The 17,035-nt window shown below is 52.5% G+C and overlaps 5 protein-coding genes across 5 annotated transcripts; 3 read left to right on the top strand and 2 right to left on the bottom strand.

The window, feature by feature from the left end:
* Positions 1–44: 44 nt before the first annotated feature.
* Positions 45–2,572, top strand: mak5 (ATP-dependent RNA helicase MAK5). Its single transcript, XM_026765304.1, has 3 exons — positions 45–337; positions 388–1,599; positions 1,648–2,572. Exons 1-3 carry the CDS (start codon positions 104–106, stop codon positions 2,500–2,502), a joined length of 2,301 nt encoding a protein of 766 aa, XP_026629273.1. The 5' UTR covers positions 45–103; the 3' UTR covers positions 2,503–2,572.
* An 883-nt stretch (positions 2,573–3,455) lies between these two features.
* On the top strand, positions 3,456–4,337 carry BDQ94DRAFT_167869 (PaaI family thioesterase; the record flags this gene model as incomplete). The annotated part of the gene is made up of 2 exons (XM_026770921.1): positions 3,456–4,238; positions 4,311–4,337. 2 exons carry the CDS (start codon positions 3,456–3,458, stop codon positions 4,335–4,337), a joined length of 810 nt encoding a protein of 269 aa, XP_026629272.1.
* A 424-nt stretch (positions 4,338–4,761) lies between these two features.
* On the bottom strand, positions 4,762–10,567 carry BDQ94DRAFT_167868 (HECT-type E3 ubiquitin transferase UFD4; the record flags this gene model as incomplete). Its single annotated transcript, XM_026770920.1, has 7 exons — positions 4,762–4,958; positions 5,010–5,159; positions 5,214–7,664; positions 7,715–9,320; positions 9,392–10,035; positions 10,131–10,225; positions 10,281–10,567. 7 exons carry the CDS (start codon positions 10,565–10,567, stop codon positions 4,762–4,764), a joined length of 5,430 nt encoding a protein of 1,809 aa, XP_026629271.1.
* A 2,576-nt stretch (positions 10,568–13,143) lies between these two features.
* Positions 13,144–15,036, top strand: BDQ94DRAFT_138770 (nicotinamide/nicotinic acid mononucleotide adenylyltransferase). The gene is made up of 3 exons (XM_026765303.1): positions 13,144–13,640; positions 13,734–14,007; positions 14,067–15,036. The coding sequence occupies exons 1-3, from the start codon at positions 13,342–13,344 to the stop codon at positions 14,337–14,339; spliced, it is 846 nt and encodes a 281-aa protein (XP_026629270.1). The 5' UTR covers positions 13,144–13,341; the 3' UTR covers positions 14,340–15,036.
* BDQ94DRAFT_138769 (SIS domain-containing protein) lies at positions 15,023–17,028 on the bottom strand. Its single transcript, XM_026765302.1, has 2 exons — positions 16,408–17,028; positions 15,023–16,344 (listed from the first exon to the last, which is right to left on the bottom strand). The coding sequence occupies exons 1-2, from the start codon at positions 16,837–16,839 to the stop codon at positions 15,445–15,447; spliced, it is 1,332 nt and encodes a 443-aa protein (XP_026629269.1). The 5' UTR covers positions 16,840–17,028; the 3' UTR covers positions 15,023–15,444.
* Between the last annotated feature and the right edge of the window lie 7 nt (positions 17,029–17,035).

Here is a 17,035-nt window from a genome sequence, read left to right as displayed (position 1 = left end):
GCTTTTTTTTCTTTCCCTTCGGCGGCTGCGACTTTGCTGCGCACGTTTGTTTCTCCTCGCATCTTGGATTTTGTGTATTCGGTCGGGGTTTAATTTTGCAATCATGGGTCAGAAGAGACAGCGTGGCTCGAAGAGCGCAGACTTGCAGGCCAAGAAGAGGAAGAAGGACGTCGCCGCGGTGGAGGACGGCGAAGATGCGCTTGTCACCGTCAATGACCTTAACTGGAAGGAGGTCGCGCTGCCTGATCGGCTTGAGGATGCAGGTGGTTTCTTTGGATTGGAGGAAATTGACGGAGTGGAGGTTATCAAGGGAGGATCTGAGGGACTCCGATTTAAGGTATGCAGCGTTGGCTGGTGGTGATAGGAGAGTGCTAATTGATCATCCAGGCCGCACATGGAAAACCCAAGAAGTCAATCCTGAAGAAGGAGGCACCCGAGGAAGAAGAACCGAAGTTTGACGACGACGAGTGGTCTGGTTTCAGCGATAACGAAGCGACCGAGAAGAAGGACACTGCACCGAAGGAAGACCAGAAGGACGGAGAGGAAGCCGACAAACCCACGGCCGAGGAGAAGAAGAAGGCCAAGAAGGACAGGCAGGCAGAGCAGAAGAAAGCCAAGAAAGAAGCGAAGCAGAAGACTACACCAAACCAGGAGGATAAGAGCATCAAGCCCGGACTTTCCTTTGCTGCGCTCCAGGATGAAGAGGATGACGATGGCGTGGATGTTTCTGCCTGGGAGTCGCTCGGATTGTCTCCTGAGATCCTCACCAGTCTGTCGAAGATGAAGTTCACTACACCAACCCTCGTTCAGAAGTCCTGCATTCCCCAGATCCTCGATGGCCACGATGTGATCGGCAAGGCGTCGACAGGTTCCGGAAAGACATTGGCGTTCGGTATTCCCATCCTCGAGCACTATCTTGAGAAGAGACGGCAGGACTTGCGCACTGGCAAGGAAGAGAAGAAGAAGGACACGGCTCCGATTGCTCTCATTATGTCGCCCACTCGAGAATTGGCGCATCAATTGGCTAAACATATTGGCGAGCTTGCTCTCCACGCTCCCGGCTCTAATGCCCGCATTGCACTCCTCACAGGTGGTTTGTCCGTGCAGAAGCAGCAGCGAGTGCTCGCCGGAGCTGACATCGTCATCGGTACCCCTGGTCGGGTATGGGAAGTGCTTAGCAGTGGTCAGGGTTTGATCCGCAAGATGAGTGAGATCAAGTTCCTTGTCATTGATGAGGCGGACAGACTTCTCAGTGAGGGTCACTTCAAGGAAGCCGAGGAGATCCTTGGCGCTCTCGATCGTGTTGAGGAGGGTAACTTCGGTGGTGAAGAAAGCGAAGATGAAGAAAAGGAGGATGCTCGTTCTGAGAGGCAGACGTTGGTCTTCTCCGCTACATTCCACCGTGACTTGCAGCAGAAGCTAGCCGGCAAAGCGCGTTGGACGGGAGGCGACATCATGAGCAACAAGGAGTCCATGGAGTATCTCCTCCAGAAATTGAAGTTCCGCGAAGAGAAGCCCAAGTTCATTGACGTCAATCCGGTCTCGCAGATGGCTGAAGGGCTTAAGGAGGGCATTGTCGAATGTGGAGCTATGGAGAAGGTATGTTCAGACGTCGCAGAGTCTTATTCATATGCTAACCAAATCTAGGATCTTTATCTCTACACTCTCCTGCTCTATAACCCCAAGCACCGGACACTTGTGTTCACTAACTCCATCTCCGCCGTCCGCCGTCTCACTCAATTGCTCCAGAACCTCGGCCTTCCCGCTCTGGCACTCCACTCCTCTATGGCCCAGAAAGCACGTCTACGTTCAGTAGAGCGATTCTCCTCGCCCACATCTGACCCCAGCAGCATCCTCGTCGCTACCGACGTGGCTGCGCGTGGTCTCGATATCAAGGGCATCGACTTCGTCATCCACTATCATGCTCCCCGCGCAGCCGATACCTACGTCCACCGCTCCGGACGTACCGCCCGTGCGGGTGCATCAGGAAAGAGTGTGATCATCTGCGCTCCGGAGGAAATGGTTGGAGTGGTTCGTCTCGCCGCCAAAGTGCACGCCAACATGGCCAACGGCAAGAAATTGCCGCTTGAGTCGTTAGAGCTCGACCGTCGGGTCGTCCTCCGGGTCCGTCAACGCGTGGACTTGGCCGCCAAGATCACCGACTCCAACATCGCCAAGGAGAAGATCTCCGCGGAAGATAACTGGCTCCAAAAGGCAGCAGAGGACCTTGGGGTGGAGTATGACAGCGAGGAGTTTGAGAGCGCCCAGGGCCGTGGTCGCGGTCGCGGACGTGGCCGTCAGGAACGGCAGCGAAAGGCAGGTGAAGTTACGAAGAATGAGTTAGCTGCTATGCGGGCGGAGTTGAAGCATTTGCTGTCTCAGCGAGTGAACGTGGGCGTCAGTGAGCGGTACCTCACCTCAGGACGGGTGGATATTGAGGCGTTGCTGCGTGGAGAAGGCAACAATTCCTTCCTGGGCCAGGTGGATCCCTTGGATTTCTAATGCTTGTATTTACTACTTTGTACAGAGCTGTTCATATACCAATCGACGACAACAACTCAATAAGGATTAGTAGATCGTTCATGCACCTTAGTTTCGACACGGTTCAAATTCTACTGTTGCGTCTGCGATTTTCTGAAGTCCAGGTTATGGATAAAAATGTGATGGCGTTGTATCGCTATTAGCAGTTAGTAGTCATGAAAATTTACGCAGTGTTGAGTATGACCTCATTGTGGTAGTTCACCAGTGGCCTAATGAACTCCGTTCGACCGAGCAGAGAAGTGGAGACAGGATATATTCCTGACTACTATTATCCCCTTTTCACACTAGATAAGAAAGTTCAATATGGCAGCAGCAATAAAGCTAAAAATACCTCACCCCTAACATCATAATCCAACCTCCCCAACAAGGAAACCACCTAGAACCAGCACCTATTTCCACCCTCAGCAACAGGTGTTCCTCAAATAAAAAGAACCGGCGCGCCAACTCAACCAATCCCAACACACCGGATCTGCCCCACCCGCCCGATCCCTGCAAGTTGGGCGCCTCATCCCTGCAAGCCATCCCAACTAGCGCCAGGCCTCCACCTCCTATTGGCTGCACCAGTCCACGTTGATGCCATTCCACGTGGGCTGGGACCCACTTTCCCGGATAGGCCAGGGTTTTTCATCTTTTTTTCCCTGTTCTGCCCGAACGCAAATAGGCTTCGCAATTGCATATTGCAGAGAAGAATCCCAGTGAAGAATCCCAGTGATCATTCGAGCGATAGCTGATACCCTCAGGTACTATATATTTGTGAGTTGAGAAGGCTTCCCAGCAAGCTACCACAGACATCATCCCGTCTACAAACCTACACCTACTATCACTAGTCTGCATGATCAACACTAACCACCAAAAGTCACACTAAGATTATCACATCAATAGCATTGAAAAAAACAACATCAATCAACATCAAAATGTCCCTCCCACGCACCTTCACCCGTCTCCTTACCAAACGACCACCCACCCACCTCAACCCTTACACCCAAATCCGCACCATCAAAGCCGGCGCCGCCTCCTCAGCCATCGAATCCCCCTCCACCCTCCCCTCCTACCATGATCGTCTCGACCAGCCCCCAACTCAACCACCCTCACAATCTCAACTCTCCGCAGCCGCCGAACACCTCATAACCACCCACCCGTTAGTCCAATCCCTCCGCTCGAACCCCTCCTACAAAGAGTCCCGTCCCCACCTACACATGAAACCCTCCCATCGGCCCAATCACTTCGTCGCGGGGACCCTCTCCGGCGCGAACAAGGTGACGGTGCCGCCGTATATGTTCACTTCCATTGTCAACCCAAACCGAACCCAGAAGCAGAATGATGAGGGGAAGGAGGTAAAGGAGGCCCCCCGCGCGCGCCTCATCTCCGTGTTCCACATTGGTCCTCAGCTGTGCGGACACCCCGGGTACGTTCACGGAGGCTTGCTGAGCGTGATGTTCGACGAGGCGTTTGCGCGGTGCGTGTCGGATTCGTTTAAGAGCGGGTTGGGCATGACGGCGAATTTGAATGTGGATTTCAGGAAGCCGGCGTTGCCGGAACGGGTGTATGTGCTCAAGGCGGAGACGGTCAAGGTTGAGGGGAGGAAGGCGTGGGTGGAGGGAGAAATGAGGAGTATGCCTGCTGATAGTGCTGAGGGAGAAGGGGAGACAGTAGTGGCGGAGGCGAGGGCGTTGTTTGTGGAGCCGAAGTTTGCGGAGGTGAGTTCTTTCTATTCTTTTCCCTGACGTGGTTTGTATGGGATGATGGCTGACTGATTGATGTTGTTGTAGTCCATGGTGCCGCTGTATCGGAATTGAGGTGTGAAAAAAAGGAGAGACAGGAGGCGATAACAATACCCTTTCATTTTTGTGCGATAGACTATAGACCTATGTAATCAACAGATAGATACATCAGCAGACTAATAGACTCACTGGCCTCGATACGAGTGGAATTTCTATCTAGATGGAAGCATGAAGCAAAAGCAACACTCCCAGACGCCATTCCCACAAAGGCACAGAAAGCAGACAGATGTGGCCCGAAGCAAATCCCCCCTAAAACAAAAGACAGGTGCCCTAGGCATTGCATGAATACCTCCCTTTTACAACCATAAGGGTATGTAGTTAGCTATCGTTTCGACGCACCATCAGTGCGCGATCGGGTTCTTTGCTCGTGTTATGTTTTGCGTCATTCGAAATCCTTCATGGCAAGATGCAGTAGATCAACGGATCGTATGTGCAACAATCATGACAAGTGGAAGGCTCCCTGGCCTTCTTTGATGGCAACTGATAACCGCTCGCGCAGTACATCCAGGCTGCTGTAGTCTGGAAGCTTCAAGTAGTTGACACAGGTCATGACACTCGGCAGGTAATCATCTGGTGTATAAGGCGGCTCGCTAGGACGGCACACCACCGTGAAGATGGGGGTGAGACTCTTAAAACCTAAATATTCTGTTAGTATAACTTCATATAATCAGAGCTCAAAGTACCCACCTCCAATTGGGAGTTTAGGACTGCCAGTGACAAATTGTAGGAAGTCTCGCCGTTGTTGAGGGCTCAATTCACTCATCGTCTGTAGCAAATTCCGCACGCTTCGGCTGTCCATGTTGAAACCGTGATCGGCCTTGATCGAGTCCATCAGAGCTGCAAGAAGATTGTTAGCTATCTCTAGAGACGCATATGCAAGCGTATTCTTACTTTCAATGGTCCAATCCTCCTCAGCTCGGCCAAACAGCATGACAAGCTCCTGGGGGGTGAAGGTCCGAAGCGCAGAGTAGGGGAACACTTGCGAGAACCCGGCCCGGAAGGCCTCCACCTGGCGCTGGACACCGCTACCCAAAGTCATGTCTATCACCCGATCGACATACAGATCAACATTCTCGTTCGTTACGGGGATGTTAGAGCCGTTCTTGACCAATTCGATGGCCGGATATCCGGGCAAAGTGAAATCCAAGCTCAAGTCTTCCACCTTGACTCCACCCACCTCGATCTGCTGCAGGGCTTGAGTCTTCTGGGCTTTCGACAGTGTCCTGTTGTCGTCCACGGCCTTCTTAGCGTTGGCAAACGACTTCAGCAGAAGCAATGATTTTGCCAAGTCATGATCAACTGCCTTGACCGTGCCAAGAGAGGGGGCCACAGAAGATGAGCTGGCGGCGATTCGGAAGAAGGCCGGGTTGAAGGAAATGTCGATGATTCTCGAATCCAACATGGACCGAGCAACAAACTTGCCCAGAACCTTGAAAAGCTGAAGCTGTTTCTTGCCAGATTCGGAAGTGGCTTGCTCCTCACTCATAGGTGCCGGGAAAAGGCCACGCTTGCCAAAGGCATACTCATCGCCGTGGACGGACTCATTCTCACGCCAAAGCTTGAGCTTCTTCTTTGAGAACTCCTTCGATACGGTAGAGTAGAACTCCAGCGTGGGCCCTAGACCGGTACCGACTTCTTCGAAGTACTCAACTTCCAATACGCTTGGCGAAGAACCGTACAACTCCATCACCTTCATAGCAGAGTCGAGAATACGACTTCTCGAGATCCGTACTTTTTGTCGCTGTAGCCGTCCGAGGATAGGCCGGTCATCGCGCCGGTGGTCGCTGCGGTTGTCATCGTTCTGGGAGTTGTGCCATCTCATCATTGCGCGAGAGTACCCAAACGCCGTCGACTGAAGGAACAGATGACGCGTCTCGAACGGGAAGAGGAACGGGAAGAGGCGAGCGAGATCTTCACTCCAGCTGGGAAGGCAGCTGCTTGCCACGATAAGTGGCTCTTCCAGTTGTCGGTTGAGCTTGGCTGTGAGCTTTGTATTGATGAACTGCGCCAATGGCTCCGGTGTGAGAGAAACGAGGTCTTTCGTCTCTGCAAGTATATCGTCAAGGGTGGTGTTCATCTCATGCAAGACACGAAGCAACTGGAGGATGGATGCCGTCGTTTGGTCTTGACTGAGCGACGCAGGCATATCATTGCTATCGTCCTTCGGCGTAGAACCGGATGTACCTTGCGTGAGCGTGGAAGGTTCTGGTGGCGGCGGACCTGGTACCCGTCTAAACTTGACCGTATGAACGGCAGACCAAACATTCCGGGCATGGGGCTCAGTGTGCTGACGGTTGTGATGGACAGCGCGATAAATGGTGGTCTCGTTCGAGACCGGTTCGCCGTCCACGCTAAACTCGATATGCCAGTCGGACGGAATCGATGCCATAGCAGCCGCATAGGAGGCGAAAGGGCGCCCGGCCATTGCTAGCGAACTGCCACCGGGAGGATTCTGCGCAGAACTAGAAGCCGACGCGGATGACTTGGACGCCGGTGTCGTTTGCGAAGGAGTAGCCACGCGAGTGCCGTCTTCTTTCCGAGCAGTGACCTTACCCGAAGATGCTACCTCCATGTTGACAGCAGTCGGGTCATGGACGTTATCGTCCGAGAGATCATCCTCCAAGTCATCGACGATAGCGTTCAATTCTTCGTCCTCGCCGTCATCTTCCGGATCTTCGTCATCACTCATTTGCCGTTCGTCGGCACACTCGAGGGGTTCATTCTCGTGCTCATTTTCGCCTGAAGCTTGATGCCGACCGGACCGCCTAGACCGGGAACTGTGGTCACGTCCCTCAGCTGGTGAATCGTTGGCACCCGACAGTGTCTCTCCAGGGCGCGCTGGTCTGCCGGTATTTGATGATGCTCGAGGCGTGGCGGCGGCATCGCCTGCAGGGAGCTCGCCACCGGCCAGCTGATCTCGGAGACGAGCCGCATTGGCAATCTGAGACAGGATCGTCTCACGCGTGCGAGATGGTCTGGGCCGATCTGTAAGACTGATTCTGGGGTGGAGGAAATCATCCAGAGCTTTGAAGGTTGCTATTGCGTGGATGGAAACCATGATGTTTCGATACGTGCGAGGAATATCCGAGTCTTCATCCGCCACCAGCTTCAGTCTGAGTTGCTTGCCCAGCATGTAGGCGGCATTGCTACGAGTATTCTCCAATGAATTATGGCTGACGGTGGAGACCTCGAAATGCTCAGTCCGGCTGAGCAGATCCTGCAGCTTATGTATGAGGACACTGAAGGGCGTCGTTGCTGTGCTTTGACTCTGGGCCTTCTCCGAAATGGTCGATCCCATAAACGCTTGTAGGAAAGCTGCGCGAGCCTCACGCATGGAGGTAGCTAGAGAGTGGTGAGCCATTGGTCTCTAAGCGAATTAGTACAGAACTCACCTTGAAAATCTCCAAACACATCGAGCAGCACTTTGATGATGCCAGAGTTGAGAAGTTCCGAGCTAGTGATACTTTCCAGTGCATCGCCATCAAAATATGTCGCAAGCTTTTGGAAAAGCGCAAGGCCATCTTCATCACTATCGCCAGCATAGAATGCCTCAATCTTAGCTGCAAGGGTCTTTAGTTCGTTCAAAGTCTCCAAAGCCTTGTCCCGCATATCCCTTCCTTGGCTTGCTTCGTAGAGTTCAACGAAAGCACGAGCATCGCGGATAACAATATCACGCATAGCATTCTCAATTCTGGCAGAAAGGGCATGGCTGGAGAAGGATGAGGAGCTTGCAGACTCAGACATATCGTCGTTGTCTTCGTCGTCCTGCTCATCATAGTCGTCTCCTCCATCGGCGTCGTCGCCACCATTGTCTTCGCTACCGACCACGTCATTTCCACCGTGGGATGGCTTAGAATCCACAATAGTCTCCTGGGCCGGCGATGAATCGCTCGCTGGCTTCCTCTGCTTGTCTGTGGATAGTGGTCCCTCAGCAAGCTTGAATATCTCGGAAATGACACCTTCACGGTGGAACTGGTGGCGATAAACATGTTCCAAGCGCTGGAAAAGGATCTCCGCACAGCGTAGCGCAGAGGACACCAGAGTCGGATGGTCCTTCTGTGAAAGGATGGCCGCCAAGAACGACGCATATGGAACCGTCCGCAATGCATCTTCAATCAAGCTGGCATCTAGATTATGCAGCATCTTGTGCTGAGCGGTCAGGACCTTTTGGCGCACCTCTAGGTTAACAGTACTAGAGTAGGCATCGGTCAAGGTCGGCAGCAAGATCATCGCGAAGCGCTTCAATTCGGTCTTGCAGTCCACGAGCAACGAACGCCGTTTCTCTTCAGATTCCTTGGCCTTGGGCGATTTTGGCTGGCGAGCAGCATCGCCTTCAGCGGGCAAGCCAAGCAAGCTGTCCGTCGAGAGGAACCGGTTCGGCGCACCCGGTAAAAGCTCACAAATAACATTGAGAGTTTCAAACACCTGTTCGCGGGGGCGATGGATCAGTGCTTGCATAACAAGAACACTGTCCATCTTCACAGCGGTGTCCTCTAGGTTTGCCGGCGGCGATACTCCTGTTAGGATCTGGTAGAGAGTGTCGACCACATCCATCTTGAGCAATTCAACGGACAGTCTCGGACTCGCTTTCGACGTGATGGCCAGCACACGGAGGAACTGCGTATGAATATGAGGCCCGATGAGATTGGTAGTGCCGGGCAAGAGCAGTCGAAGCACAGCCTTGAGCATAGCAGGCTCAATGAGCTCTTCCAGCTTCTCTGGCTTATGCTTAAAGCTTTCAACGATGCGGGAGACACATAAGCAGCCCTGCTCGACAACCTTGGGATCATTGCTGGCGAGAACGTTGAGCAGAGTAGGCATGACGTCCCTAACCACCGGGAATGAGTCGTGAGGAAGGTTGCGGCAACAATTAGCTGCTGTTGTAACTGCCGTACGCTGTGTACTAGTTGGGAAGAAATCAAGATACGTCAGCCAAGCCGTCAAACCCCCTTCGCGAACGATAGACGCGGGAAAATCCACGGATATTTTCGCCAGAGTCTGCAACGACTGGTTAGCCTGCCCACCCCCGACAGGGGTAATTGAATGACAAAGGACAAGGAGTGACTTACGCTGAGAGCTTGCTCAGCCAGATCGATGAATTGAATGTCTAGGAGCTTCTGGCAAAGGACGGGGACAGCTCCTCCGTAGACAACATTGGCGACGGAACCACGCAAGGCCTCCATCAAATTGGCCAAGCAGCGACATGCGAGAAGCATGATCTCCGGATTTTCCTCACCGAAATCGCTTGGCTGCATCAAGGCGACCAATTCCTTTACATACGGATCTGGGGAAAACTGGCCGGAAAGATTATCCTCATTTGATACAAGTAGTAGATCAGAGAGCTCCTGCAGAGCGATCAGCTGAATGGACGGGTCATCCTTCATTCGCAGGTTGCACAGAATATCTCGCAAACGCGAAGACATGCCCGACATCATGCCGCTCAGAGCACGGAGGGTGCTTTGCAGACCCAAGGGGCTTCGCGACCCAAACAGACTGTTATGGAAAAGGTCCCCGTCATCCTCGTCGTCATCGTCATCAAGACCAGAGGGAATGGTTCCCTCGTGGCTATCACTTGGAGGAGAAGAATCCCGTTCTTCGCTTCGTTCCTGCTCCTCCATCTCCTCTTCCGCCTCCTTCATGATAGTATCGGGGCTGGCTCTGGAAGGGCGCTTTTTTTGTCGACGAGGCGATGGCTGAGCTGCCGAGGCATTATCTATCATAGAGTCAGCTCATCCTATCCATAGGGGCGTAGACCATGTGGCTCCGAGGTGTGAGAACTTCTTCCCCACCAGGCTGTTCCGTTCTCACCTTGTGACACCTTCCCGCTCCTGCTTGATTTCCGTCTAGACGCTGGAGGGGAGGCCTGATTTCTTGATGAATCCTCGGCAGGATGTGATGAAGGACTGTAATCATGGTTCAGTCAGCCCACATACTATCAATATCCCGATCGTATCTTACCCAGGTTGGGACATAGCTGGACGATTGCGAGTACCGCGGCGGGTAGTTGCAGGGGACTGCGCCGCTCGGGGGGAAGTTGCACGTCGCTGTCGCTTGGATTTTCGGGGAGAAGAGGAAGGATTTGACTGTTCCGGGGCGTCTACCGATCGATCACGTCGCGCAGGGGCCTTTCGCTTCCGGTTTGGAGCCGAACCAGCGGCCGCGTTCGCAGGAGAGGGACCAGAGCCGGTAGACGGAAGGGAGTCTGCAGCTACTCTCGCGGCGGAGCGAGTGATTCTGGAGGACATGAGAAAAGGTTCACTTCCAGGATGTGGGTGGGGCAGAGGTAAAGAGTGTCGTGAGAGCGATCGGGATGAAGATGACAACAAAACAACAGCTTGTAGTGTGAGGGGAGAATCCCCACCCGACCCAGATAGCAAAGTATTATGACGGTGATGGTTCCCGCCGAGTACGCAGCTGGTGGGCAGAGCTCTCCATCCACCAAGACAGTTGGACAGGTCTGTAGGGAACGGGTACTTGCGGGGATACCACGAAAGAGGGGAAGGAGTCCAGGTATCAGGCCACAGGGCACAGGGCCAAAGAGTGAAGGGCAAAGAGATCAAGTATGTACCTAGCGGCAGTGGCGGAAGGTCCAGCAGAGGTTGGCTGAGTGGAAGAGTCCTCAAGAGGGTCCTGGCGGTGAGCACTGGGCCTTTGTCTGGCCATATGTCGATTGCTAACGAGAGCTAGATAAGGAGGGCTCGCTCGTCACTTGTCGCCGTTAACCCGCCATCCGTTACCCTAGGGAATGTTGACCAAGCGTGGGCAGAAAGGCGAATTGGGTTCCGTCGACGATCCGGGGGAGGGTGTAGCTGAGGGACGGCCGATCGGGGACGTGAAGGGGGCGCTACTTGAGAGAACAAAGGTGTTCACTGGTAACGAAGGCGTAGTCAATTAATAATATATACCAGAAAGCGCAGATGATCGTAAGAGTCGTGGTCGAGAACAGAGAAACGTGAATCGGGGTGGAATGAAGTGTGGTGGATGAGGTGATGGTGAAGGACGGAGTTTGGGGGGGAAGATGATTGACGTGGTTGGCGGTGGTGAGTGACGCCGGCCTGAGGAAGCCAGTCCGGAAGGCGTCAGACAGCTAAAGTGCAGCCTCAACCACCACCACAGAGCGAGATCCCGAGATTCTCCCATGCGAAGTTACGGCATTTTCCTGGATATACAATCTCAATAATCTTGATTTTCTGATGCGGAATGAACCGCTTATTCATCTGGAGAATTAATCTAATTGGTTTACCTAGACCATTGCGGTCAACGGGGTCTGACCTCTTCCTGTACCCTTGTGTCTAGTAGTTAACTATCTGCAGTAGAGGCTGATTAATAGCATGACCGGTTTGGAGAGATTTCCATCACAGTAGCCAAGGACTAAAGGGCTTAAATAGCTGTCTAGACTAGTAACTACCACAGTGATCTACCAGAAGTTTGCTAAATATACCTGTTTCCTCAGTATCATTTATGAAAGTCTGTAGTTGATGTAGCATGTTGTCCGGCTTGAACGGGCAAATGCATATCCCGCTTTTGGCTATCTACTACTAGTAGTAATAAGTAATGTTGCAATCCACGGATCTTAAGAGGTTACCATCAAGGTGTCATCCCAAGTCTAGGTTCAGCATTACCAACTATCACTACAATCACATGAAACTCATACTGTAGATGGGTAGCGTGACAGGCCCCTTGCTGATACTCCTTGATACTATTTATAAGTGACGATTGGCTACCTGAGGGGCAGTGATCATCACAGTAGTTATACCCATATAGCACTTTGTGTGAAGGTAAGCAAACAAACCACTTGGCTTCGTACCTTCTCTTATCTGATGCAGAAAGCCGGCAAATCTACTCTGTAAGTACCTTGGTGTCGCACCATACTGCCCTAATCTGCATTTTTCATATCAGAGCACCACATCTGTGACATTCCACTCAGTGCAGAACTGCAGATGACTGCATCTGCGCGGGGTTTTCAATGAATCTTATCGCGTGCGTGCCTCGGATTCATTACCCGGTCGGATGTGTGAACAGCTTTAATTCCCGTTAACCCACGGTTAATTCAGCGATGCATGCAAGAGTTGAGGAGATGATACTTATGCCTAATGGAGCAATAGATAGCACCGTAACGGCTATAGCGTCGGGCTGGTCTCCACCTTAACGACCTAAATTCTTTTGGGAAAATCTTGCGGCAAGACAGGGTAATTCTGCCCGTGTATGGACTATGGAGTCGATAGGCGAAGCAGTTCTTCCCGAACCATGCGGAGTGAGTGGACGTCGCCATGGGGATGGTGACTCACACCAGTCCTCAATTGGAGGATGCCTGCAAATAACTGTTATGGGAAGTGTGGACAGGAGTTGACTGGCTTGGAAGAGAGAAATCCTGTGGGGGGATTAATTCAAGGGATACTTTTTAGACCGGCCTTGAGGGGGTAAAGAATGGAATAGGATGGATGACAGGCACCAAGTTACCCCCTCACAGGGCTGCTGTGCTGGGCCCGATCGATGGAGAGATAGATAGCCGGCTACCGGCTATGTGGGTATGCGACGGACATAGACCACTTTGGGAGATTCTCTGAGACGGGGATGTCATTCTCATTGAGTCAAAAACACTCAAGCATAGCTAATTAGGTGGGAGATTGACAACCTGCTAGGCACGCCATGATTGCCTGCGCAAGGCCATACTATAAATGGGGCTCGGTGGTAAATGCTCGATACGGTTGATGATGATGTGATCGCGCCCGAGGCACACCGAACATCCGTCTTGGTCGTTTTTTCTTCCCCGCCCGCCTCTTGCATTTCCCCCACGCTGACTAACCCCCCTGCGCCCGCATCCCATCCTTTTACCGGCGAACTCAAATCTCATTCATCGTCCATATCATCTCTCTTACCATTCCATCCCTCCCGAACTCTCTTCCGTCTGTCTCCGTCTTAATCTTCCAACCAATTTTTCATCTATTTTGGGCCAGATTTGGTCCCTCCCAGCCTCTCCCACCATCCTGGGACACCATTCTGCCTCTCATCTGCAACCATGACCGACACAATCAGTGACGATGTCCACCGGCGATCCTCGCCTTTGCCTCCGGCTCCGATGGATGACTACGCCTTCCCTGAGCTTCGTCTGAAGCGCACAATGGACGACCCCGAAAAGACCCCTCTTCTTCTGGTGGCCTGTGGCTCCTTCTCGCCCATCACCTACTTGCACCTGCGCATGTTCGAAATGGCCGCCGATTACGTCAAATTCAGCACGGACTTTGAACTGGTCGGGGGTTACCTGTCCCCGGTGTCAGACGCCTATCGTAAGGCCGGTCTGGCTAGCGCTGAGCATCGGTAAGGCTCTTGTGTTCCACCCTGCCCTTCTACAACCCCGCCATTCCGCACCATCCGTCTCCATTCATGCGCTAACTGCAATGATTCTAATAGTGTCGCTATGTGCCAACTCGCCGTGGATCAGACCTCCGACTGGCTGATGGTTGATACGTGGGAACCGATGCAGAAGGAGTACCAGCCGACAGCCGTGGTGTTGGACCATTTTGATCATGAGATCAACACTGTACGACAGGGCATCGAGGCCGGCAATGGTACTCGCAAGCCCATCCAGATTGCTCTGCTGGCAGGCGCTGATCTGGTGCATACCATGTCAACTCCTGGGGTATGGAGCGAAAAGGATCTCGACCACATTCTTGGAAAATACGGCGTATGTTGTCTACAGATTATCCTCCCAGTTTCTGAGGTTGCCGCTAATTCACCTTGCAGACTTTCATTGTGGAACGCACCGGAACCGACATTGACGAAGCTCTCGCTGCCCTGCAAACATGGAAGAAAAACATCCATGTCATTCAACAACTTATCCAAAATGACGTCAGCAGCACCAAGATCCGTCTATTCCTGAGACGTGACATGAGTGTACGATACCTGATTCCCGTCCCCGTGATCCATTACATCGAACAACACAATCTATACAAGGACGATAGCACGGCATCAACCGACAAGGGCAAAGGCCGACAAGAACCCGGATCTTCGGGGTGAATCGCCATTTGGTGATTTCACTACGTCTTGAAACGAACCCTCCGAGTCGTCCCGCTTTCACCGCCACAGGAAGATTCGAGCACAGGCAGAAGAGAGAGAGAGATAACATACGGGCATCATTTGTAACAGAGCCAGCCCTGGTCATCTCATGAACCCATTGAGATACCTAGTTCAAAAACCGCGCGGGATATCTCGGCCTGGTGCCAGAGTCATCATCAATCCCCGTTGTAACGTTGATCTCTTCTGTCTCTCCATTCGTCAATTTTTTTGCCCTGCTTTCTCAAGATGTGCTTGATATACCACTTCCGTGACATCCGCGCCCCTTGACTCCGACCGGGCACGGACTTCAATAGTGAAACGGGACATGAACCAACAGCTTTAACCCCTTCCTTGCTAACCACCTATAATGGTGGGTTTCGGTTTTCTAAAAAAGAACTCGGGTCATGTTTCGATGCTATGTCCTTTGATCAGATCAGGCGTTCCGCTGTGTTACGAGTAATGCGTTGAAGATACCATAGATTAATATTCTGCCTCCGTCCTTCCGGCCTGCCTTTGTGTGCTGCTATCATGTCCCCGCGATGATGTTTATACCCTGTTTATTTTGTTTCTGGCTCAGTTGAGAATTTCTGTACCGATACGTTAGATGGTCACCTACAAAGATGATGGTAGAATTAGACTTGAAATCGGACAAACAAACAAGTTATTAGATTTCTTTTCTGCGGTCATGATCAGAGAGATCGGGTATCTAGTATAAGTAGTGATGAGAGTAAGTCTCTTCTATACGTCATCAAAAAAAGACGCAAGAGTTTTGTATGTATGAAGGTGGGTATGGACATCAAAAAGGTCCCCACGAGGATAGTAATATGTATGTGAAAGATATAAGAACCCGAAAAGTTGATAAACATCATGAGGTTGCGGCACACCGACATACCCCACTCATGCAGACAAACCATCTCCAAGTTTGGGATACATGTCCCAAATCAAAGCTATCTATTGTGGTTGAAAAGGAGGAAATATAAGACAGGAAGGCAAAAAGAACACGAAAATCAGGCATGAGTTCATATACATCATCAGGATCAGAGTGGGGAGGGGATATAGATATATTTTAGTCATCACAATCATTCCATAGATCCTCAGCTTCTATGACACCAACACAATGGTCAGGGTTGGTCTCGTCCATGACGGCCACCACTGTCACGGGGGTGCCTGAGGATGCACCAGCCTCAGAAACCAGCCGTCGCGCGTCGTCGATGGTGCTCGAGCTCGCGAGGCGGAACCAATCCTTGCGGGAGACACCGAAAGGTAGACCCAGCTCAGTGAAGGCGGAAACGTGCATATCTACATAGTTGCTCTGGGAGACGAAGCGGAGATGCCGTGGGGGCACGATTTCGGATGGTGAGAGACGGACCCATGACTTGGCGTTGGGGTGCTGGATAGCAGTGAGGAGAATGTCTAGAAGACGGACTTTACCCGAAGTAGACACCCTGGGAATTTGATCGAGTGACACGAGCATATCACGGACGAGAGAACGCTGATTAGGCTTGTCGTCTGACTGCGGGAAGGAGGTCGCAGTCTGTTGAGCAGGAATATAGTCTGATGGGGCGGCAGAACTTGACGCAGATGACATGCTCATAGGCGTCAAAGCCATGGACGCAGCGCCGATGGCCCCGCCAGGATGGAAGCCCTTGAAGATCTCCGCCGGGCCTCTGCCAGGAGCTGTATGTAGTCGCCGAGCCGTAGCGATAGCCAGTGCATCTCCCAGCGATAAGGCTACCGTGGTGGACGAAGTCGGGGCACAGACTCCGATCGAGGTCTCTTCATCCTCGTGGATCGGTGCCGGTAAGAGGATCCCCATGTTTGACGGGTGGAATGAAAGCAGAGGACAAGTCGACGAGACCATATGGGAAGTGATAGCGATGACCGTGACAGTTGAAGGGATATGAGGAAGCATGAGCAGAAGCTCGGGTGTGCGGCCCGAGAAAGATATTAACAATAGCGTATCATGCTGGTGCATTCAAATTCAGTCAGCAAGCGGTTCTCCCTTGACTTGAGGTCAGGACAGCCTTACCGGTCGTATCATGCCCAGGTCGCCGTGCAAGGCTTCCGTGGGGTGCAGAAAAGCACTGTAGATCCCCATACTATTCATGGTGGCTTCAAGCTTCTGAGCAATCTTACCACTCTTGCCAACACCACAGCAGACCAATTTCCCGCCATACTTGATGGTGCGCACAATCTGAGCCACCGCGCGCGCGAGGTTATCTTGTGCCAGCGGATCGGTCTGGTAGATATGCTCCAAATGCGCCAGAGCGGCGCGCTCCGCCGCGATAACCTGCAGGGCTGAAGTCACGGGCGCAGTGTCCTTGGTTCCCATTAGTGGGACCTCGGAGGGATCTGGAGGAGTCATCGGAAGGAGGAAATCATCGTGGATGGAGGGGTTGGACTCCGAGAGGGGCATTGCGGGCGACAGCGGGATCGCGAATGGCTGCTTCAGGTGCCCCATGGTCACGAAACCATTCTGTGGGGGGAAAGAGGGAGAGGGAAGAGAGTAAGAAGGCGCCTTTCTCCCAGGAGGTAGCCTGGGAAGAAAGATCCCGGACGCGAACCTGGAGACGCAGTGAGGAGGGGGAAAGGAGGAGAAATCCGATGGTGGGGGGGCGAAACAGAACAAAAAAAGTGGAGGGGAAAGAAGAGGGAAG

Source organism: Aspergillus welwitschiae (genome assembly GCF_003344945.1).
Source record: "Aspergillus welwitschiae strain CBS 139.54b unplaced genomic scaffold BDQ94scaffold_7, whole genome shotgun sequence".
NCBI classification, from domain to species: Eukaryota; Fungi; Ascomycota; class Eurotiomycetes; order Eurotiales; family Aspergillaceae; genus Aspergillus; species Aspergillus welwitschiae.
The sequence above is the reverse complement of the archived record's forward strand: the minus strand, read 5'-3'. Positions and strand labels throughout refer to the sequence as shown.